General features: G+C 40.6%; 2 protein-coding genes across 9 annotated transcripts in view; one reads left to right on the forward strand and one right to left on the reverse strand.

The window, feature by feature from the left end:
- The window catches only part of LOC122185061, a 56,096-nt gene extending 42,542 nt beyond the window's left edge, over window positions 1-13,554 (reverse strand). The window contains exons 1-2 of the mRNA XM_042880540.1: window positions 13,236-13,554; window positions 12,656-12,816 (exon numbers count right to left, since the gene is read on the reverse strand). Coding sequence (XP_042736474.1) covers window positions 12,656-12,816; window positions 13,236-13,554 — 480 coding nt within the window. The remainder of the gene's footprint in view (window positions 1-12,655; window positions 12,817-13,235) is intronic.
- Window positions 1-17,041, forward strand: part of RAF1 (Raf-1 proto-oncogene, serine/threonine kinase) — a 69,816-nt gene that overhangs the window by 15,738 nt on the left and 37,037 nt on the right. For 3 of the 8 annotated variants that reach the window (XM_042880212.1, XM_042880219.1, XM_042880217.1), the window contains exon 1: window positions 13,473-13,629. The exons of 1 other annotated variant lie outside the window; for it this stretch is intronic. The gene's annotated coding sequence lies outside the window, so the exon portion shown is untranslated. Of the gene's footprint in view, window positions 1-13,161; window positions 13,225-13,472; window positions 13,630-14,210; window positions 14,455-17,041 lie in introns of those variants that run through there. 4 more of the 8 variants (XM_042880218.1, XM_042880220.1, XM_042880213.1 and 1 more) reach the window with 3 other exon arrangements.

Below are 17,041 nucleotides of genomic sequence, written 5' to 3' on the forward strand. Positions count from 1 at the left end.
ATACTAGGCCTCCTGTGGCTTGCAAAGCCTTCTATGAGGACAAAACTCTTCTGAAAATCTGCTTTCCTTGCTGTACTGCTAGAAGTAGCCTTTCTGCTGCTGCTGCTTCTAGCAGTAGATAAGGCCAGAAGAGGAAGTGGAACTTCTGTTAGTAAAGAGACTGAAATCTGAATGTGAGAAAGAGCTCCTGAATCTAGGGTCAAATAAGTTTGAGAATGGTGGCAATGAAATGATATCTGCTATCTTCTTATCTTTTGGGGGTAGCTGAGGGAGTAGAAAAGACCAACAAACACTTCTCCCTACTCTCCTCCTCCATGGAACAAATCTAATCTTTAAACAGGATTTTTTTTCCTCATGGTATAACTTTCTGGTTTTGTTTCAATGGCTGTGGGTTTTTTGTTTGTTTGTTTTGGGTTTGTTTGCTGAAGAGGCAGCAGCTATAGGTGTGGCTAACCACAGATATTCCCTGTTACTGCGTCGATACTTGACAATTTTTCCTTACATGTACTTTCACTAACAAAGTCACCCTGGGACTCTTGGGAAAATCTCTTGTGTTAATCTCAGGACCAGCAGAGTGCTTAACATCTGCCTCAGCCCATTCCAATTACTTACCTAACTGACTTGGCTAGTTTCTGGCAGAGCCACAAGTTGAACCCATCTCTGCTTTAAAACCAGTGCCTTTGTAGTTGTTGCTCATTATAATCTAAAACTTGCCATGATATTATGATGTATGTTTTTATTCCACATTTTACTTTATAGTCACGTTACTTGCTCATTAACACCTTGCTCTACAAAGAGAATTAAACTGTACAAAACATTACACTTGAACATTCAAGCACTCTAGAATAAAAGTGAACAGGAGCTAATGGAGCTGAATGGTAAGAGTACCCCTAGCAACCAGGAGCTATGACAGTATTCAAAGCCAAAAGAGCCTGCTACTGAACTGTGTAACAATGTGGTAGAAAGAGAAGGTAACAAATATATTTATTGGCTACCAGAAATTCAAGGCCAGTTCTAAAAGATGGATCTAGCAAGTTGTGCAACTTGTAGCAGGACCACTTATTTTTTGTTTTCCTTTCTTTTAAAGGAGATTCTAAAATTGTGCATGGCCGTATTCCAAGCTGGAAAGAGCAGTGCTTCTCATGTGGTTTGAAATATCCAGCCACTTGGCCAATGATCTCATGTACCAGGGCATATGGAATGAAGCTCTTGCTTCCATTAGCATATTAGCACATTGCATACCGTCTTTTATTTATTTTTTTAACCATTTACAGCTCAGTACTGCAGTCTGTGTGTTTTCCAATCTATGTTAATAGAAATACTGAAAGTTGTTTCATTTTTTCTTTCTGACTAGCCTAGTCATGTTTTAGGATAATGCTTCTGAATGAATTTTCCAAAATATTTCAGACTTTGGAAAATTTTATCCTGAAGCCTATTAATATAGGAGTGGGAGCACAGGCTGGCAAAACTGAAATGCAATGCACTGTCCTTTGCTGCATCTCAAATTTCCTGTGCACGCGTCTTTAAAAGAACATACAGTAGAAAAGCAACAGACCAAAAATCCTCCATACATGACATGAGCCTCATAATGGAGTACTTTAAATTCCTATATCTACTTCTGTCCTCGGGCAGAAGAAATTAAGTGGCTGCACGAGGATGCCTTTAATACAGACTAACATTCCCAGAAATGAAGGTCTTATCCATTACTTCTGTGCAGTGCTTTGCACTCATATGCCAAGGTTAGTATCAGATTTTTCTACTATGGGATACTGATGTAAGCAGTGAATGCATACAGAGGAACACTGCCCTTGACTTGATTCACTGCACTAGGATTAACTTTTTTGCTGGTTCATGCTTTTCCTCGAGTTTCACCAAATATAATTTCCTTCAATTTAAAAAAGCAAGGTTTTATTCCACATTAACATTACATCATTCCATGTGACTCTCCTGTAGCTATTTTTGTAGCCTATGGTCATATCACTTAGTTCCTAGAATCCCTATGATAAATTTTAACAGTGAATGTTAATTTATTTGTGAACTTCTGTATTTCTTTTGACTGCAGAGTTCCTCATTTTACTTCTTTTTTTAAGGGACGAAAATGGCTTGAAATTACTTGACTGAGAACTGCCATTTAAAAAGTGAAAAACTGATAATCAGTAATCTTTTTCTTCACCCAAAGTAAGGTGTGTGGGTTTCTTTCTTAATGTAAATGTAATCTATTTAATATGGTTGCATTTTATAAAAGTAGAAAATAATCTCAGAACAGCTGTGTATACCTGTGTGGTGGGAATCTGCCGTGTAATTCTATCATTACTACATGCACTTGCACATATACTAAACATTAAGATTTATGTTTTAATTTTTCTGAGGTGAATCTAAATGGAAAGCTGATAACTGAATTCAGATAAGTCTTTTTTGTCCTAATATGTTAAGAATGGAAGGTACTTTCTTTGTAAGTTACTTCTAGATTCATTTAGTTGATTCACTGTGGCCTGTACTGAGATAAAAACAAAAGTGAAATCTTGATGTATAGGGATATTTCAGTGCTGTTTGACTCCTAGCATATCTCAGGTAGCTGTAACAGGTTGTACAGTGGAACTGTTGCCAAGAAGTGATGATAGCTGTTCTTACATTAGATTTATTGGCATTACACTATACAACTTCCTCCCCTATTGGTCATGCATAAAGCTAACTCTCCTTCCAAATTTGCAAGTAGATGGATGTGTTGTGATAATGAGGTTTCTCAAACCTGACTTTTGCCTACCCTCTGTCTTACACTGCGTCACAGCTAGATCTCTGACCACTGTAGGGTATGTTGCTTAGCGCTGAAAATATATTTAACTGCAAAAGGCATTTCAGTTAGCACGACTTCTGGAACACTAACTTAGATTCTTCAGGTTAGAGGCCATCTTCTGAATCATGAGCTGCGCTTTCCCTACATGCTTTACTGATTATTATTCAGGTGAATAAAAGCCTCCTTGTAAAGGCCAAATTATAAGGATTGATAGATCAGTTAGATCCTTGTGGAAATACCTCCTGATCCAAAACTCCACTCAAGTCATCAGAATAACACAAAATATTCTGGCAGACAGACTCCTCCTTGCAAAGCAATATGGTTTGGATATCAAAACAATAGGCTTGCCAGCCTTTGCTACTCAATTTTGTTATGGGCACCTCTCACTGACACAAAGTGTACTTAGTTTTCATTTTGAAGTAACAGCTAAAACATTAAAATGCTTGTAGGTGTTAGAGATCCAGCATAGCCTACAGACTTCTAAAAAGCAAAACAAACTAAAATACTAGGAAGGACCTTTCCCTGCAAACGTAAAGGAGAATCAGCTGAAGAGAAAGTGCTATCAGATGCAAGAAGTCATTTGTCAAAAGGAGTAAGTTATTTCTAAATGACAACTTAAATATAAAATTATAGTAAAGCAGACACAAACCGCAAAAGATAACTTAAAGAAAGCAGAAAAACTCCAGAAGACATTTTCAAATGCAAGGAAAATCAGCCTTCATTTCTAGAAAATCAATTACTTTGATTGCCTGGGAGGTCACAGTCAGGGAAAAATACTTTTGTTTCTTCGTTTTGTTTGTAGTAGTCTTCCTAATAATCTAGCCATGAATTCAGAACTTACAATAGGAAACACCTACAAATGTATCCACTTTCTGCAATTGCCCACTTGCTAATTATCTTGTAGGGGATAGGGAAAGATTTTGGACATGTGACATGTGACAAATGGACATGTGACAAGTACTTGTCTCATAAAAAATAACTTTACTTTTCCAACTGGAAAGTCCTAATCTGTTTAGTTGCTTATCTTGTGGAAGCTGTTCTTTATCTTCAACAATCCTTTTAGCCCTCTTCTGTTCCTCTTTCAGTTTTGTTAGATGCATTCTGTATTCAAAATGTGGGTACAAGCTTGACTTATTTTACCATAAAATAAGTTTTCCTTTCCTATTTGTTGTTGTTGTTGCTGTTCTCAGTTCTCATCCTAAATTCCCAACGCTTTTTGTTGTCTTAGCCATTGCTGAGCACTGAGCTGGCATTTCTGGGAGGTATTCACAGTAATCCCACATCTCGTTATCTATCTGACAAGAGCTGAACCAGAAAACCCATTGTATGATGTAGGTTTTATTTTCCCAGTAGTGAATTTGCAAAAGATTTAATCTATTTCATAATTTAATATTGGGTTTTTTTTTCAATGTCTGCATTTATCTCGACTATCTTTAAAGCACTGTTTATCAGCAAATTATTTTACCTTTGTATCTCTCCAATTGTTTTTGTTTTTTTTCAACTTTCTGAAGAAATTCTGCTTTTTTTTTTTTTTCAAGCAGAACCTATAACGTAAGAGGTAATAAACTACAGCAAATGGAACTTGTTAAAGTAGTTTGTATACTTTTCATAACTTCAGCTGTGATTGTATGTAATATTGCTTCTTTTATCAGTGTGATAAACAGATGAGTGAGAAGGTATGGCCTTTGAGATATACTTTGCAAATGCAGAAAGATACTCCTCCTGTGATCCTGAGGTTCCAACTATTTAGACTGCAGTTTCACAAACCAAATAATTGGATGTGTAGGTTGTTGTTCAGTGGGGAGATTCCAGGCTCTGTACACACCATCCACAAGCTGGGCCTTTCTGCTCCTCTCCTTGCATTGATCAAGAAGTCCCAGGACTGTGGGATTAGTCATGAAAACATAAAAATCTGAATCACCACATGGACTTATGATTGCTAAATCCAGTACGAGGGAGAGGGCAGGAAACATGCAGCTGGGCTGAAAAGGGGAGGCAAGAACTGTTCTTTTGGGAATAGTCTATAATTAGACTGTGTTAAACATATTGTGAAATTGCACCTAAGCCATAGTGCTCCTACTTCTTTACAGAGGACAAATCTGTACTGAAAAGTTAACAAAATCCAGAATATCCTCACTCCCAGTCCAGAGCATTAAAGGCATGTAGCCCAAATGTTCTGATTCAAGGTAAAGTTTTAACCTCACACAAAAAAAAGACTAATGGCTGCCCACATCATCAGACCTGTGACTTGCTTTGTGCCCATCTGTGCTTGTTATACTGGTCAGTATTCAGATTGCTTATGCAGAAAGTGAAAACCTGCGCCAAGAAATAAAGTCAATAAGTGAAGTTCTCTAATTAAATAAAAAGATCAATTCAATCTGTTTGGCAGTGTCTAGTTCCAATTAGAATAACTAGCGAAACCTTAATTTTCAGCCTGCATCTATAATCAAAAGGCCCACTGCAGCCTTATATAAATAAAAATAGATGAGTGCAGTTGGCATTCTTGCTGGGAAAGCATGCTGGGCGGCACAGATCTAATGCCACACAAGTGATGCAACAGCTTCAGAACTGATGGCAATTGTGAAGACAGGGCAAGAAAGAACTAAGTACAAAAGCAGAGAGCCATTAAGGCTCCGTGATAACAGTGCTCTTTTTGCTATTTGTTTACTCTTGTATTATCAGTGGGAAGTCAGAGTAACAAGTTCAGGTTAAACTCAAAAATAAAGCAGTTCAGACTGTTTGAAGATAGCTGCTTTCAGGAGCATTAGCCTACATACAGCATACCAACAGCTGGTTAAGTATGACATACTAGCGCTCATAATGGTATTCATAATTACATTTACTTATTCTATAATGCTAATGAAGACCAGCAGTGTTATCCCTCGTAGTCAGCAGTGGTATGTAAGAGCAGCACTCATATTGCTTACTGCCTTGAAAGATTTTCTCTGTATTACATTACTGTGAAAGAATAACTCTATGTTCTGTCCTTTCATAATGAAAGCCTTCTTGAAGCTGCTACTCTTTTATTCCCTTGAATGAGAAATGCAGTATTCCATGTGAAAACTACCTGTTTCCATAAGAAAATATTTATTTTAATAACCTACTTAAGTATTTAAAATTTTGCTTAACTTTGGCTACCTAGGATTTTATTTCCTTATCAAGTCTTTTTTATAAAACATTACTTTCAATATGCTCTTTGAAAGGCTGCTTAGGTTTCTGGCCCAGTGGAACAATTGAATTTACTCAGGGTAATCAGACGCTAGAGCAGCAGCACTTTTTTTCAAGTAGCACTTTCTTACCAAGAAGTGCAACTACAAAGTAAAGGTAATTAAAACATTTTGGCTTTTTGTCAAATTCCAAGTAAAGGCTTCCTTGGCAAGTACCCTCTCTAATGTTTCATATAAGTTGTTCTATAGGAGTTCCACATTCCTCAAGGAAAAGCTAATTTATAGAATAGGAATCTCAGCTATCCTTATTTCTGAACTGATTTATTATTTATTGTTCCATATCACAACTCAGCAGTAGCATATTTTGTTGTAAATTCTTTCCATTACTCATAAAGCCACACAAACATCTTGGCGCTTTCCTCAGAGAATTCCTAACTTCCTATAAAAACAAGCAACAGAAAGCTACCAGGAAAAAAAAAAACAGAAGTTTTTTAATCACTTGAGTCAATTTTATATGCCTAAGAGAAAGTAGGATTTTCTGCATGTTTAAGTCAAATACTCAAGTGAATTGCATGGCCTTTATTAAAAGAAACAAATCTGTGATGTACCACTTAACATGACATATACTGTCACATGTGAGAACAGATTCTATTTCCTTCCCATTCTCAAAGATTTCCTGTGGTTGCTACAGAAATTGAAATTATTCTTGAATAGGCTTGCTTTTCCCTTTGTTCACTTAGTTGTGAGATTTCACCTTTTTTTTTTTTTTTTTTTTTTTTTTGTAAGCTTCTAAAACCCCATGCTTTAAGTATAAAATACAGGCTAATATACCTGCCTGACACCTTTAACTTAGTTTGCTGTGATAATGCTTAACTACTCAGTATTACTCTGGCTACCAGAGGGGTTGGGATAGATGGTAATACCAAATTTCACCATGGTGAACATGGTATTTTCTGTACTGCATGATGCCAAAGCTTTACACTGATTACATTTAATACTGTAGTCTGATCTATGCTGTGTGCAAATGAAAACATAATTAAGCTAAGGCTTGGCACGTATTTGCATGTTTAGAAGGAATGACCTGCCTTGGAGAGAATCAAGAAGCAAATCAGAATGCCAGGTACATCTGGAAGAGCTGACTTGTCTTTCATGCAACTTCCTAATAGGAAATCTACTAAATTTTGCTAAATCTTATATATTTCAAATAATCTGAAAACTGGCTTATAAAGTACACATTGCTTATTTCAAACAAAACTGTGCTGATGGACACAAGCACATTTAACAATGAACTGACTACATGACATCAAACATTAAACAGAATCTAGTAAAAAAAGAACAAATAATTTTGCTTGCATTTTTGTCAGCTAAGAGCATGATCTCATGTTAAACTCAGTAAATCAATATAACCCATATAACTTTGAGGAAATAACTTTGTTGCTTTGCATTCAAAGTTTTACCCAAATATTTAATTAAATGCCTACTTTTGAACTCTGCTCTTGAAAGCTGCAAGAAGGCAGAGCACTTACCCAGTGTGGCTAGGTCAAGCAAGCATGAAGTGCTTTGGTGTCAAGCGGACTGCATGCATCAATGTAAGATAACTCTGGTCGCGATATTTCTTATTAACTTCACAGCCTTCAGAAGAGAGGGCAAGAAATCCACCTCAGTTTATTTTGAAAAGATAGTCTTGAAAGATACGTATCTGACAGGAGTGTCCTGGGGAGATGTCTCAGCATTGATTCTTCTCAGATAGCTTTTGAGTTTCACACTACTTGCCTCAGGAAAGATTTAACTTTACTTTCAGTTAGTCTGTCAGAACCCTCATAAAGCATCCGTGGCCCTGTAACACTGTAAGTAATATTCCACTTAGGATTAAAGTATTGGTGTGGAATATATGGACGAATTAAAGCAGTGATACGTTGAAATCATCAATCCCCAAACTGGAATTACATATAAATATATATTATGTACTGGTGACATGAATTTGATGTTCCTGTTCTCCCCTTCAACTATAAAATATATGGAGGGGTGTGGTGGGGGAAGGCCTTCTTTGATCTCCTGTATGAAAGCTAGTGTCTGAGCACAGAATCAGAATACCCGAACTCACAGAGCTGTTAGCAGTGCATAACTTTCCTCTACAAAAATTTTGCTTTTCTTATCCAGCCCTAGAATTGAACAGAACTGATGTCTCAGTGGTAATGTTTCAGCAGATACTTAAACTCTTATGTCATTGTTTCATTTATGTAAGCTTTTCTTCTGCATTTAACCTGTTTTGTTGCTAATACAAAGCTTCTGTCTCTACCAGGAAAATCTGAAGTAAAGGAAAGGCTGAATAACTAGGTCTGACAACATCTGAGTATTAGATATCCATCTTGAAAGTATTAAAAATACTCGGGTATGACCAGGCATGTTGATACTCATTTCTCAGCAACTGCTGAAAGATTTAACAAATCTACTAACACAGCATAGCTCAGTTTTGGAGTAAGGCATAGCAGTAGACTTGTATGTTTGCATTCCTTTGACCTGATGTCTTTGTTAATTACTGCTCAAGTAATTTAGTTGTTTTGTTCATAGCATTGTTTTTTTAATCTTGCAAAAAGAAACAACAAAAGAAAGCTTTACAAAAATATGACCAAAATGAACACCATCTTGTACTAGCAGCTTTAAAAGTAATTTGACTTTTCCACTGGAGGAAAAGCATGTTCTTACACATGTAATCAATGTGATTACTATAGATGAGTCTAAGAGAAATGAATTTGTAACAAAAGCAAGCAAAAATTAACAAATGACATCAAACATCTGATGAAAAAATCCCTCAAACTGATAATCTACACTCTAAATTAACCATGCATATACTTCTTTGAACTAGCATACATACACTGGACTGTCCAACGGAGTCTCACATGCTGCAGGCTAGCAATGTGTTCTGCTGCTGGCAAGAATGCTGATGTTGATACCTGTAACAGAGATGTGGCCCATCAGCATACACTGAAACTTTCACCAACGCATTTCAGCCTAGATCTGAAATACTGTGTGCCAGCAGGCTTTATAGCTCACAGTTCCGTTACCAACACTGCTCAACCAACTCAAAAATCCTTCACCGTTGTTATAATTTCAGAAATAGAATAATGAAAATTTAAAATTATGGCGTAAGCACATCTGTCATATCCTTCTAAGCACAATTTGCTATGTATTACACTGATACACCAAGTATCAAAGGGTGGCTAAAACAGGTATGCTTGCCAAGGCTAATATATGCCTTTGATCACATATCTCTGCTCATCTGAATGTTTAAGATGAACTTGAAAAACAGTGGATAACGATTTATGCTAAAAGCAAATACTTAAAAAATAAATTCAGTAAATGAAGGATCTAACTTCTCTTAGTATATGAACATGTGTGTATGAACTGAAATAGACTTCTGTCTTCCTGCTAAGCAGAAATACATCAAACCCTTGAATGAAGCCAGGTATTTATAACTTACTGTCTATATTATAATTAATTTGGCTTTATCTGGGAATAACAGTACTGGAGAGAAGCTTGCAAGCTGTCAAATAGGTTGGCTAGACTGCTTTTGATTCGTGTCTCTTAAAATCCACCTTTGATAAATGCTGTGTGATGTCGAAAAGAACGTAAGCCAGTGTTTCTGTGTACAACAGAACCGTATGTCTACAAGAATAGGATCCTCTTCAAATTGATTTAAAAAAAAAAAGTTTTCTGAAGAATCACAACATATACAATCTGCGAGAAGGGAAACTTAAAACTTTTAGTTCTGTTGCCTGTCATCCCTCAGTATGTTTGAACATGTGTACACAAACTCAGAAATAATCACATGCACATGTGAACGTGCATACATCTTCCTTTTCTTATTCTGCTGCTACTGATTCAATACCCATCACTCTTCACATGAAGCTGAAATTGTTGTCACCTTGTGTGCATCACTACAATGGCCAGTTTCTAGACAAACTAAGTACAAAATGCAGCTCAGATACTGCACACAACAAATTGTCCATATGCAGGAAAAATAATGCACAGCTTGAGGTCATTCCAAGTCAGATACCAGACTATTTATGCAGCTCTGTGTCAGGTATTTGAAACATAATAATAAAAAAATCTTCCAGAAATTTGTCAGGAAGGAGCTATTTACTTATGGTTATTTTTAAACTGTAGTACCTAGCTGTGAGCAGATCTTGTTGTTGTTAGGCTCCTTCTGAAAGTCAAAATACACCCAATAAACCAGCTTGGTTAGGTTTCTAAAATAGAATACATGTATATGTCAAACTACTGTGTTTGTTGTCCAAGAAGTAACAAGGATTATCCAGGTAGCAAAACAAATGAAGGCCTTGATTTGTATTTATTATTTTTTTTTAATTATTTTTCCACTGTGCAGATGGCACAGATCACTTCAGCATCCCCACTCTGTTATTTTCTTGCTTTGATATTCTCAGTATACAGTGGTATTCTGATTGACATTTGCCTCGTGTTCTTCTTTCAAGCCTTGTAAGTTTGTTTCTGACCAAAGGTACATCAGTCAGTCCGTAGGTTGAGAATCTGCTCTCTCCAATCTATTTCTATCTGGAGATGGAGACAGCTACAGTGCTGATTACTTAATAAAATATAGCTGCGTCACATACAACTTGGCAGAGGTCACTTTTAATCCAAATGGCTCTGCTGCTGAGGGGGTTGGGTTGTTGGTTTGTTTATTTTTGTGTCAGGCTACCCCGTTGTAAATAAAGGGGCAGCCAAGGTGTGTATAACACCAAGCGAGCCAGTGGACTCTGGCTGAGTTGCACAGCAGGGATGATGCTTTGTAACCAGCACATTTGTTTAAATTCTCAAGTTCCAAAGTTCTGACCAGCATTCTCATATGTCACTGCTCCATTTCACGTTAGAAGATAAGTCTTGGTAATAGGTACTGCAGATGACTAGCTAAAAATTCAAGAAAGCAACTTAATACCTCCTGTCTGGAGAGGAGTCTGAGAGAACTGGATGGGGCAGTGCAGGATCTCCGAATTTTCCTAGAAGCAAGTTGCATTGCGTTGAAATTGGAGCTGAAATTTTCTGCTGCACTACATATAATAAGCCTGAGATACTGGATATCTATAATACCACAAATTGCAGAGAGAACATATGGAGGATTGAAAACTGGTAGGCAGCTTGTTGAAAATCTTAAAAATATACTTTGTGTAAGACTATCAGTGATGGTTTTTTTCAGTAAAAGATCATTGCTTACTGTTTATAGAGCTGCACTCTCAGAATAAATAACTTATTTCAGTAATGTTTAATGAAAAACTCAATTTTACTTTGAAGTGTTTCCACATAAATTTGCATTTAAAACCTACCTCAATTGACATTTCTGTCAAATATTTTTATTGTTATGTTTATATAAGGGCAACATAAGAATCATAGGCATACGTGTACCTAATAGGTGGAGTAAAGTATTAGAGATGAATTGATTCTGCAACGCATACTGAACTGTTGTGCAAAATTTCTTGTGTTAACTCTCAAGTATTTAGGTTAGCTTGACCCTGGAAACAAATAACATGAATTTAAATACAGATATTAATATACAAGCTTTGTATTGGACAGTCCATTCTGGATACCAAACTAAATGATGATCTAAAAGATCTAATGCAAACCTTCAGGCGTTAGAACCTGCAGGCACACAGCTCTACACAACCCCATCTCAGTCTGAGCAACTTCCACTGAGTTCTTGGAGAGCACAGGTTGCTCCAGAATCCATGCTTTCCAGGGAAATAGTGAGATCATTGCACACTTTAATCTATGGTGGTAAAGACTGAACCTTCTGGGAGGAGGTGTCCTAACTTAACAACATAGGAAAAGACAAGCTTCCAAGGCTTTGCTTCAGTATGTGGTTGAAAAGATGCTGACTGGAGAGGTGGAAAGGTATGTGTCTGAACAGTGACAGTATGCAATGTTGTCAGACCAACAGCATCCGTATTTAGTTGGATACAGATAAAATAAAAAGAGTCTGTTCTGAATAAAATAACAAAAATAACTCATAGGAACAGACTGTTAATTTCCTTTCCAGCAAGACAAGAATACTCCTTTGTGAACTTCGATTTAAGATGTTCTATTGTTATAAAAACACAAGCAATTTAAGTTCTACAATTCAGGAATAAAAAGCAGACAAACAAAAATGACACAAAAACCCAACCAATTATAAATGACATTAACTATCTGAAACTCAGCTTGAGATCTTCCCTATCTGAGGTGGTTTGATTTGTGACGCTGATTTTTTCTTTTTGAAAGTTTAAAATGTTACGATTTAAGCTTCTCATGTCATGTTTTTATTCATTTTACATTATTTTAAGGTACTTTCAGGTTCTCCTTTTACCAATATCTGCACTGCTGCCTACAACGTCACACCGACACGCTTAGCTCTTGAGCAATCCAAATATTCACTGTACACACAGCTGTGAATTTACCTGTTTCTCCTGGGCCAACAGTTTGGCTATGAATCCTGTTAAAGTCATGTAAACTGTGTGTGCACCAGATGACTCTTTTGGTTTAAACGTGACACATACGGGGAAGGCTACTCCATGAGAATTTGAAAGGTGTGATTTATGTTCATAAATCACGCACTGAATTGTGGTTTTTTGAGGACATGGAGATTTCTGTTCCAGCCTTCTAGGGTTCCTCATAGCAGATTGAAATGGGGATGGCAATTACACACCTCTCCCTGGAGGGCATCAGTAGCTGCAGCCTTTGTATGTTGTTTTCTTCTTACTTGGTGTTTAGGAGAGGCTGCCCAGCACTGCTGCTTTTCCTTTGTCCTTGCTGCTGATGTGACTTCAGCTGAGCTGCAGCCTCGGATTATGCAGCACAAGCCTCCCTCTGCAGAGAAGCGCCAAATAAGGCCGAGAGAGCTTCACTGGAGGCTCTCTTTGGAGAAATGCTGGTTTGAATGTCAATTAATCTAACGACTGAAAACGTGCATGTTCTTAAAAAAAAAAAATAAAAAAAGCAATAGGAGAAAGGTTTTATATTGCAGTGGCTATCCTTCCGCGTTTTTATCACGATAAATTGATTGCCATTTAACGTAGGCACTCGATGCCTTCAGTGCCAGGAGCAAGCGAGGCTCAGCCCGCGTCCTAAGGCTCCTCCTCGCCCGCTGAGGGGAAAGCCGCCCGCCCGGGCCGTGTTTTCCCGATACCTTTCCGGCGGTGATACCCCACCCCTGGCGGCACGCACCGCCCCTGGGGCCGCCGCCAGCTCCCCGCAGCGCGGGGCTCACTGCTCCCGGTAAGACTTACGGGCAGGTGCGGGCCGGGGGGCCGCGCTGGGCCCAACGTTTGAGAAGGCGCTCGCCTTAAGGAGCCGCCACAGGCGCAGCCCGCCGTGCCCGCGCGGCTCCGAGGGGCCACACCGCACCTCCTCGGCCGCTACCGCTCCCAAATGGCGGCGCCTGGAGGGGGCGGGGGAGCGGGGAGGAGCGCTCCATCGGCAGCTCGGTGCTCGGCCGCCCGGGAGGAGGGCGGTGCGAGGAGGAAGGAGCCAGGCGCGGGGAAGGAGCCGAGCGCCGGCGGGTCGATGGGCGGCGGATAAATGTCTCGCTGGGTGCGGGGCCGCCATTTTAGATGAGGAACGAAACGAACGGCGCCGAGGGGAGATGAGCCCGGAGGCGGCGGCCGGGAGGGAGTGACATAGGTAGGGCGGTGCGGGGCTGCGAGCGGAGATGAGGGGCTCGCTTCGCTCCGTTCTGCCCTTTCTCCCGGCTCTTCCTCGGTGCCGCCGCCGCCGCCTGGAGCGGAGCCCCGGGCACGGCGCCGCGGGGAGAGGCGGCCGCTCGGCGCTGACAGGGCCCGGGGATGGCGGGGCCTCGGCCGTAGCTGTATGGCGGGGACGGGGGGGGGGCTCAGCCCCGAGAGCTGCGGCTGAGCCCGGGCCCGGCGGCGGGGAAGGTGCCAAAAGGGACGGGGGAAGGGAAGAGAGGCGGCAGCGGGGCGCGGGGGGTCCCTCGGCCGCCGGGCGGGCCGGGCGCGGTGCGGCCTCTGCCTGTCAGCGCCCGGCTGCGGGGAGCGGCCGGCCCGGCACTGCGTGTCTTCCGGCGCGGGGCTGAGGACTGGGGGCTGCCCGGCGGCTTCGAGCCGTAAGGGCGCCTCCTCGGCTCTCCGCGCCCGGCACCGCTGGCTGCAGTTCGGTGTCCGCGCGCTACTTCCTGCGGGGCTGCGGCCGCTCTGGGCCGGGATCCGCCGTTGGCCGAATGGAAAATGGGACTGTATCGCGGTAGCATGACTGAGAGCGGCGTGAGCCGCTCGCTTGCGTTCGTTCGGATTCAGTTTAAAAAGAAGTACGTAAAAACCGGAGTGTAGTTGTTTAGGTTCCCGGCTCCATCGCACTGCCCCGCTGTTGCCATGCAGATGTGGTGCTGCTCTGTTCCCGGACTCTTTTATCTACGGTTCAAATGTGCACAGAAATAACCTCGCCGACAGCAGCGCTCCTCCTGTCCCCTGCGCGCCCTGCCCGTGTCAGGTACAGCAACCTGCGTGGGTTTTCCCTCCTAGCCTCTTGGGCACATCCGCGGGTGCAGGGACCTCACCTGGGGCTGTGAGGCCTCGGGCGCTATGGTGGAATTGCTGCGGCACGACCTGTATCCATCTGGGTGCTGCTGCGGGGTGCTGCAGGCACGCAGACCGGGAAAGGACTATGGTGCAATAAGCCTTAAACTTCAGTCAAAATACTTGGAAGTAATTGTGTACAGGAGACCTTTAGAGCTTTTAAAATCTGTCTACCTATTTATTAAAGCTTCTGAAAGACCCCGATCCAAGTGCTGCCTAAGATTTCTTTGTTGGGTAATATCAGGTCATAACTGGAATGGATGTTCCTATCCTTTAGCGCTTGTCTGCAGTGTAGGTGCAAAAGAAAAGATTGCAGTGATGAATAGGAGGGTTAAGTTCCAAGCAGTTTGGTTAAATCTGTTCTAGGGACGTTCATTAAGAATGGAAGCGACTTTCATTAATTTGCCTTAAGAATATTTTCTGTGGGCAAGCCCTAAGGCTACAGTTAATCATAAAAATAAGTGTGGATCTGTATTTTATGCTTATGTAGTGGATGACTGATGAATACGGTAAGCAGTTCAATCTTAGATCATTAAATCAGCAGTGGACTGGCTTATTTGGGCCAGAGCAGCAGTGCTTCCAGAAATCTGGAATGTGTTTTCATGTGGTTTGTTGCCATGCTTAATATCTTCAGGACTGGACAATGTATTGTGCAACACTGCTGACAGACCTGTTCTGAAAAAAAAGCTGGAAGTGACAGGGAAAGTCTCTCTTTTTCCGAAGAAGATATAAAACTATTGTTGTCTGTTTAATGCTTTTGCTGTGCATGTAAAAACTATCTTTTTTTTTTTTTTTTTTTAAGCAGCAATAAGGTCTGTTTGACTAACTTAAGGATTTGACTGCTGTCTCAGGGCCTGAACTTACTATGGCTTATTAAAATAACTCCTATTTTATAAACCACAGACATGACCTACGGGAATGGTTGGTCAGCACTTCTTGGTGTGCTCGATCAGCACTGGTTTCTGCTGGGACATACATGCCCCTCACTTTAGTTATTTGTCACATTTGCTTTTGAGAAACCGGGAGGTGAGGAAAAAAACAAGTTTTCCCAGTTTTCTGCCTTTGGAAACAAGTTAAGGTGATATGGTAAGCTGTTAGTTCTACAGCTGTTGCAGGAGGTGGAAACCAGAAGCTGTTATGTGAAATTGCTGTGACTAAAGAAGTCCTTAAGCAGTGAGTTTCAGATGGAGGAGTTGTGCTAATAAATTCATTTTTGTGTTACATACGCGGAATGTTTAAATGACTTAAGCAAATGAGCTAAATTAAATATTTGCGTTTAATAGGCTGTTATTTGTGTTTGGGTCTGTGTTACCTCTGCGCTCTGCCAGCGCTCCCTTCCATGATACCTTCAGTCATTCCCTTCACCACTGCTTTGCAGTACACCTGGCATCCCCTTTTCGATACTGGCATGCTGGAACCTCTCCAGGCGTGTTCTCTTCAGCTCCTTTGTGTCTCGCCTCCCTCCTGGCTGCCAGCAGCTTCCCTGGTTGGGTTCTGCCATGTGGGACGTGCTGCACCTGGCACCTGGGGCTGGGGCTGCAGTGCTGGTGGGGTAAGTAGGAGGTTCCTCTGCAGCCTGGCCTCCTATTTCCATAGCCTGTGGGAGCTCTGTATTCCTGATGCCTCTACCTGCCTGCTTTGCTGAAATAAGCAAAGAAGCCCAAGAGCATTTGGAAGCGAGGAGGAAGGACAGTGGATGGCATAGTAACATAAAGCTAGTTGCTGAGGAAACAGGAGTGAAAATGTGCGTGCAGGTTGATTTCCAAAACTTGCATGTAAATGAAGCTTGAAAAAGATGAATAATTGGAAAGGGCGATTGGTTCTTAAGGAGTAAGTTCATGGACTGTATTCCAACCTAAAAATGCAGAAATCTAAGGAATGTGTAATGAGAAATAGAGCTTCAGTTTCTCCTAAAATACCAAACTGCATAAATCCAAGTTATCTTTCTTTGAGGAAGTAACAGAAATACGTAAAGCAAGATTAAAACTTGTGATTTAATCAGTGTTTTAAGCATGACTTCAGTAAGCGTAAGATAAATACATTTGTAAATGAGCGGCTGGCTTACATCAACATTGTACCAATTTGGTACGTAATTGCTTACACAAAAACCTTTGGTTGTTTTCTGATCTGAAATCTAATCGTTGAAAGCAGCTTCTAAATTAGAAATTAGTTTTAAGAAGAGTTGATACAACACTCAGAAATTGTGTCCAAATGCTGCTGCTACCTTTGTGGCAAATTAACAGCTTTTTTCTTTCTTTTTTTAATGATGAATATGCACTTGCTTTGTCTCACTGGCTTTGAGACAGCATGAAGCTCACCTCAATTTGCATGGCTTTCTGTGCTGGCAATCCAGATGTGTGTTTGGTGTTGTTCGTTGCCTTTCTGAAAAGAAAGTCTGTTTGGGCCAAACTTATGTGAATAATTCCCAGTGCTCTGTTGGCTCGTGCTGCATACACTATTTTTCTGTAAACAACAATTTTGCTTTGAAAAGCAGCTGGCAT

The sequence above is a fragment of the Lagopus leucura genome, unplaced genomic scaffold (assembly GCF_019238085.1).
Source record: "Lagopus leucura isolate 7727_CA_CO unplaced genomic scaffold, USGS_WTPT01 Super-Scaffold_100026, whole genome shotgun sequence".
In the NCBI taxonomy this organism is placed as follows: Eukaryota; Metazoa; Chordata; class Aves; order Galliformes; family Phasianidae; genus Lagopus; species Lagopus leucura.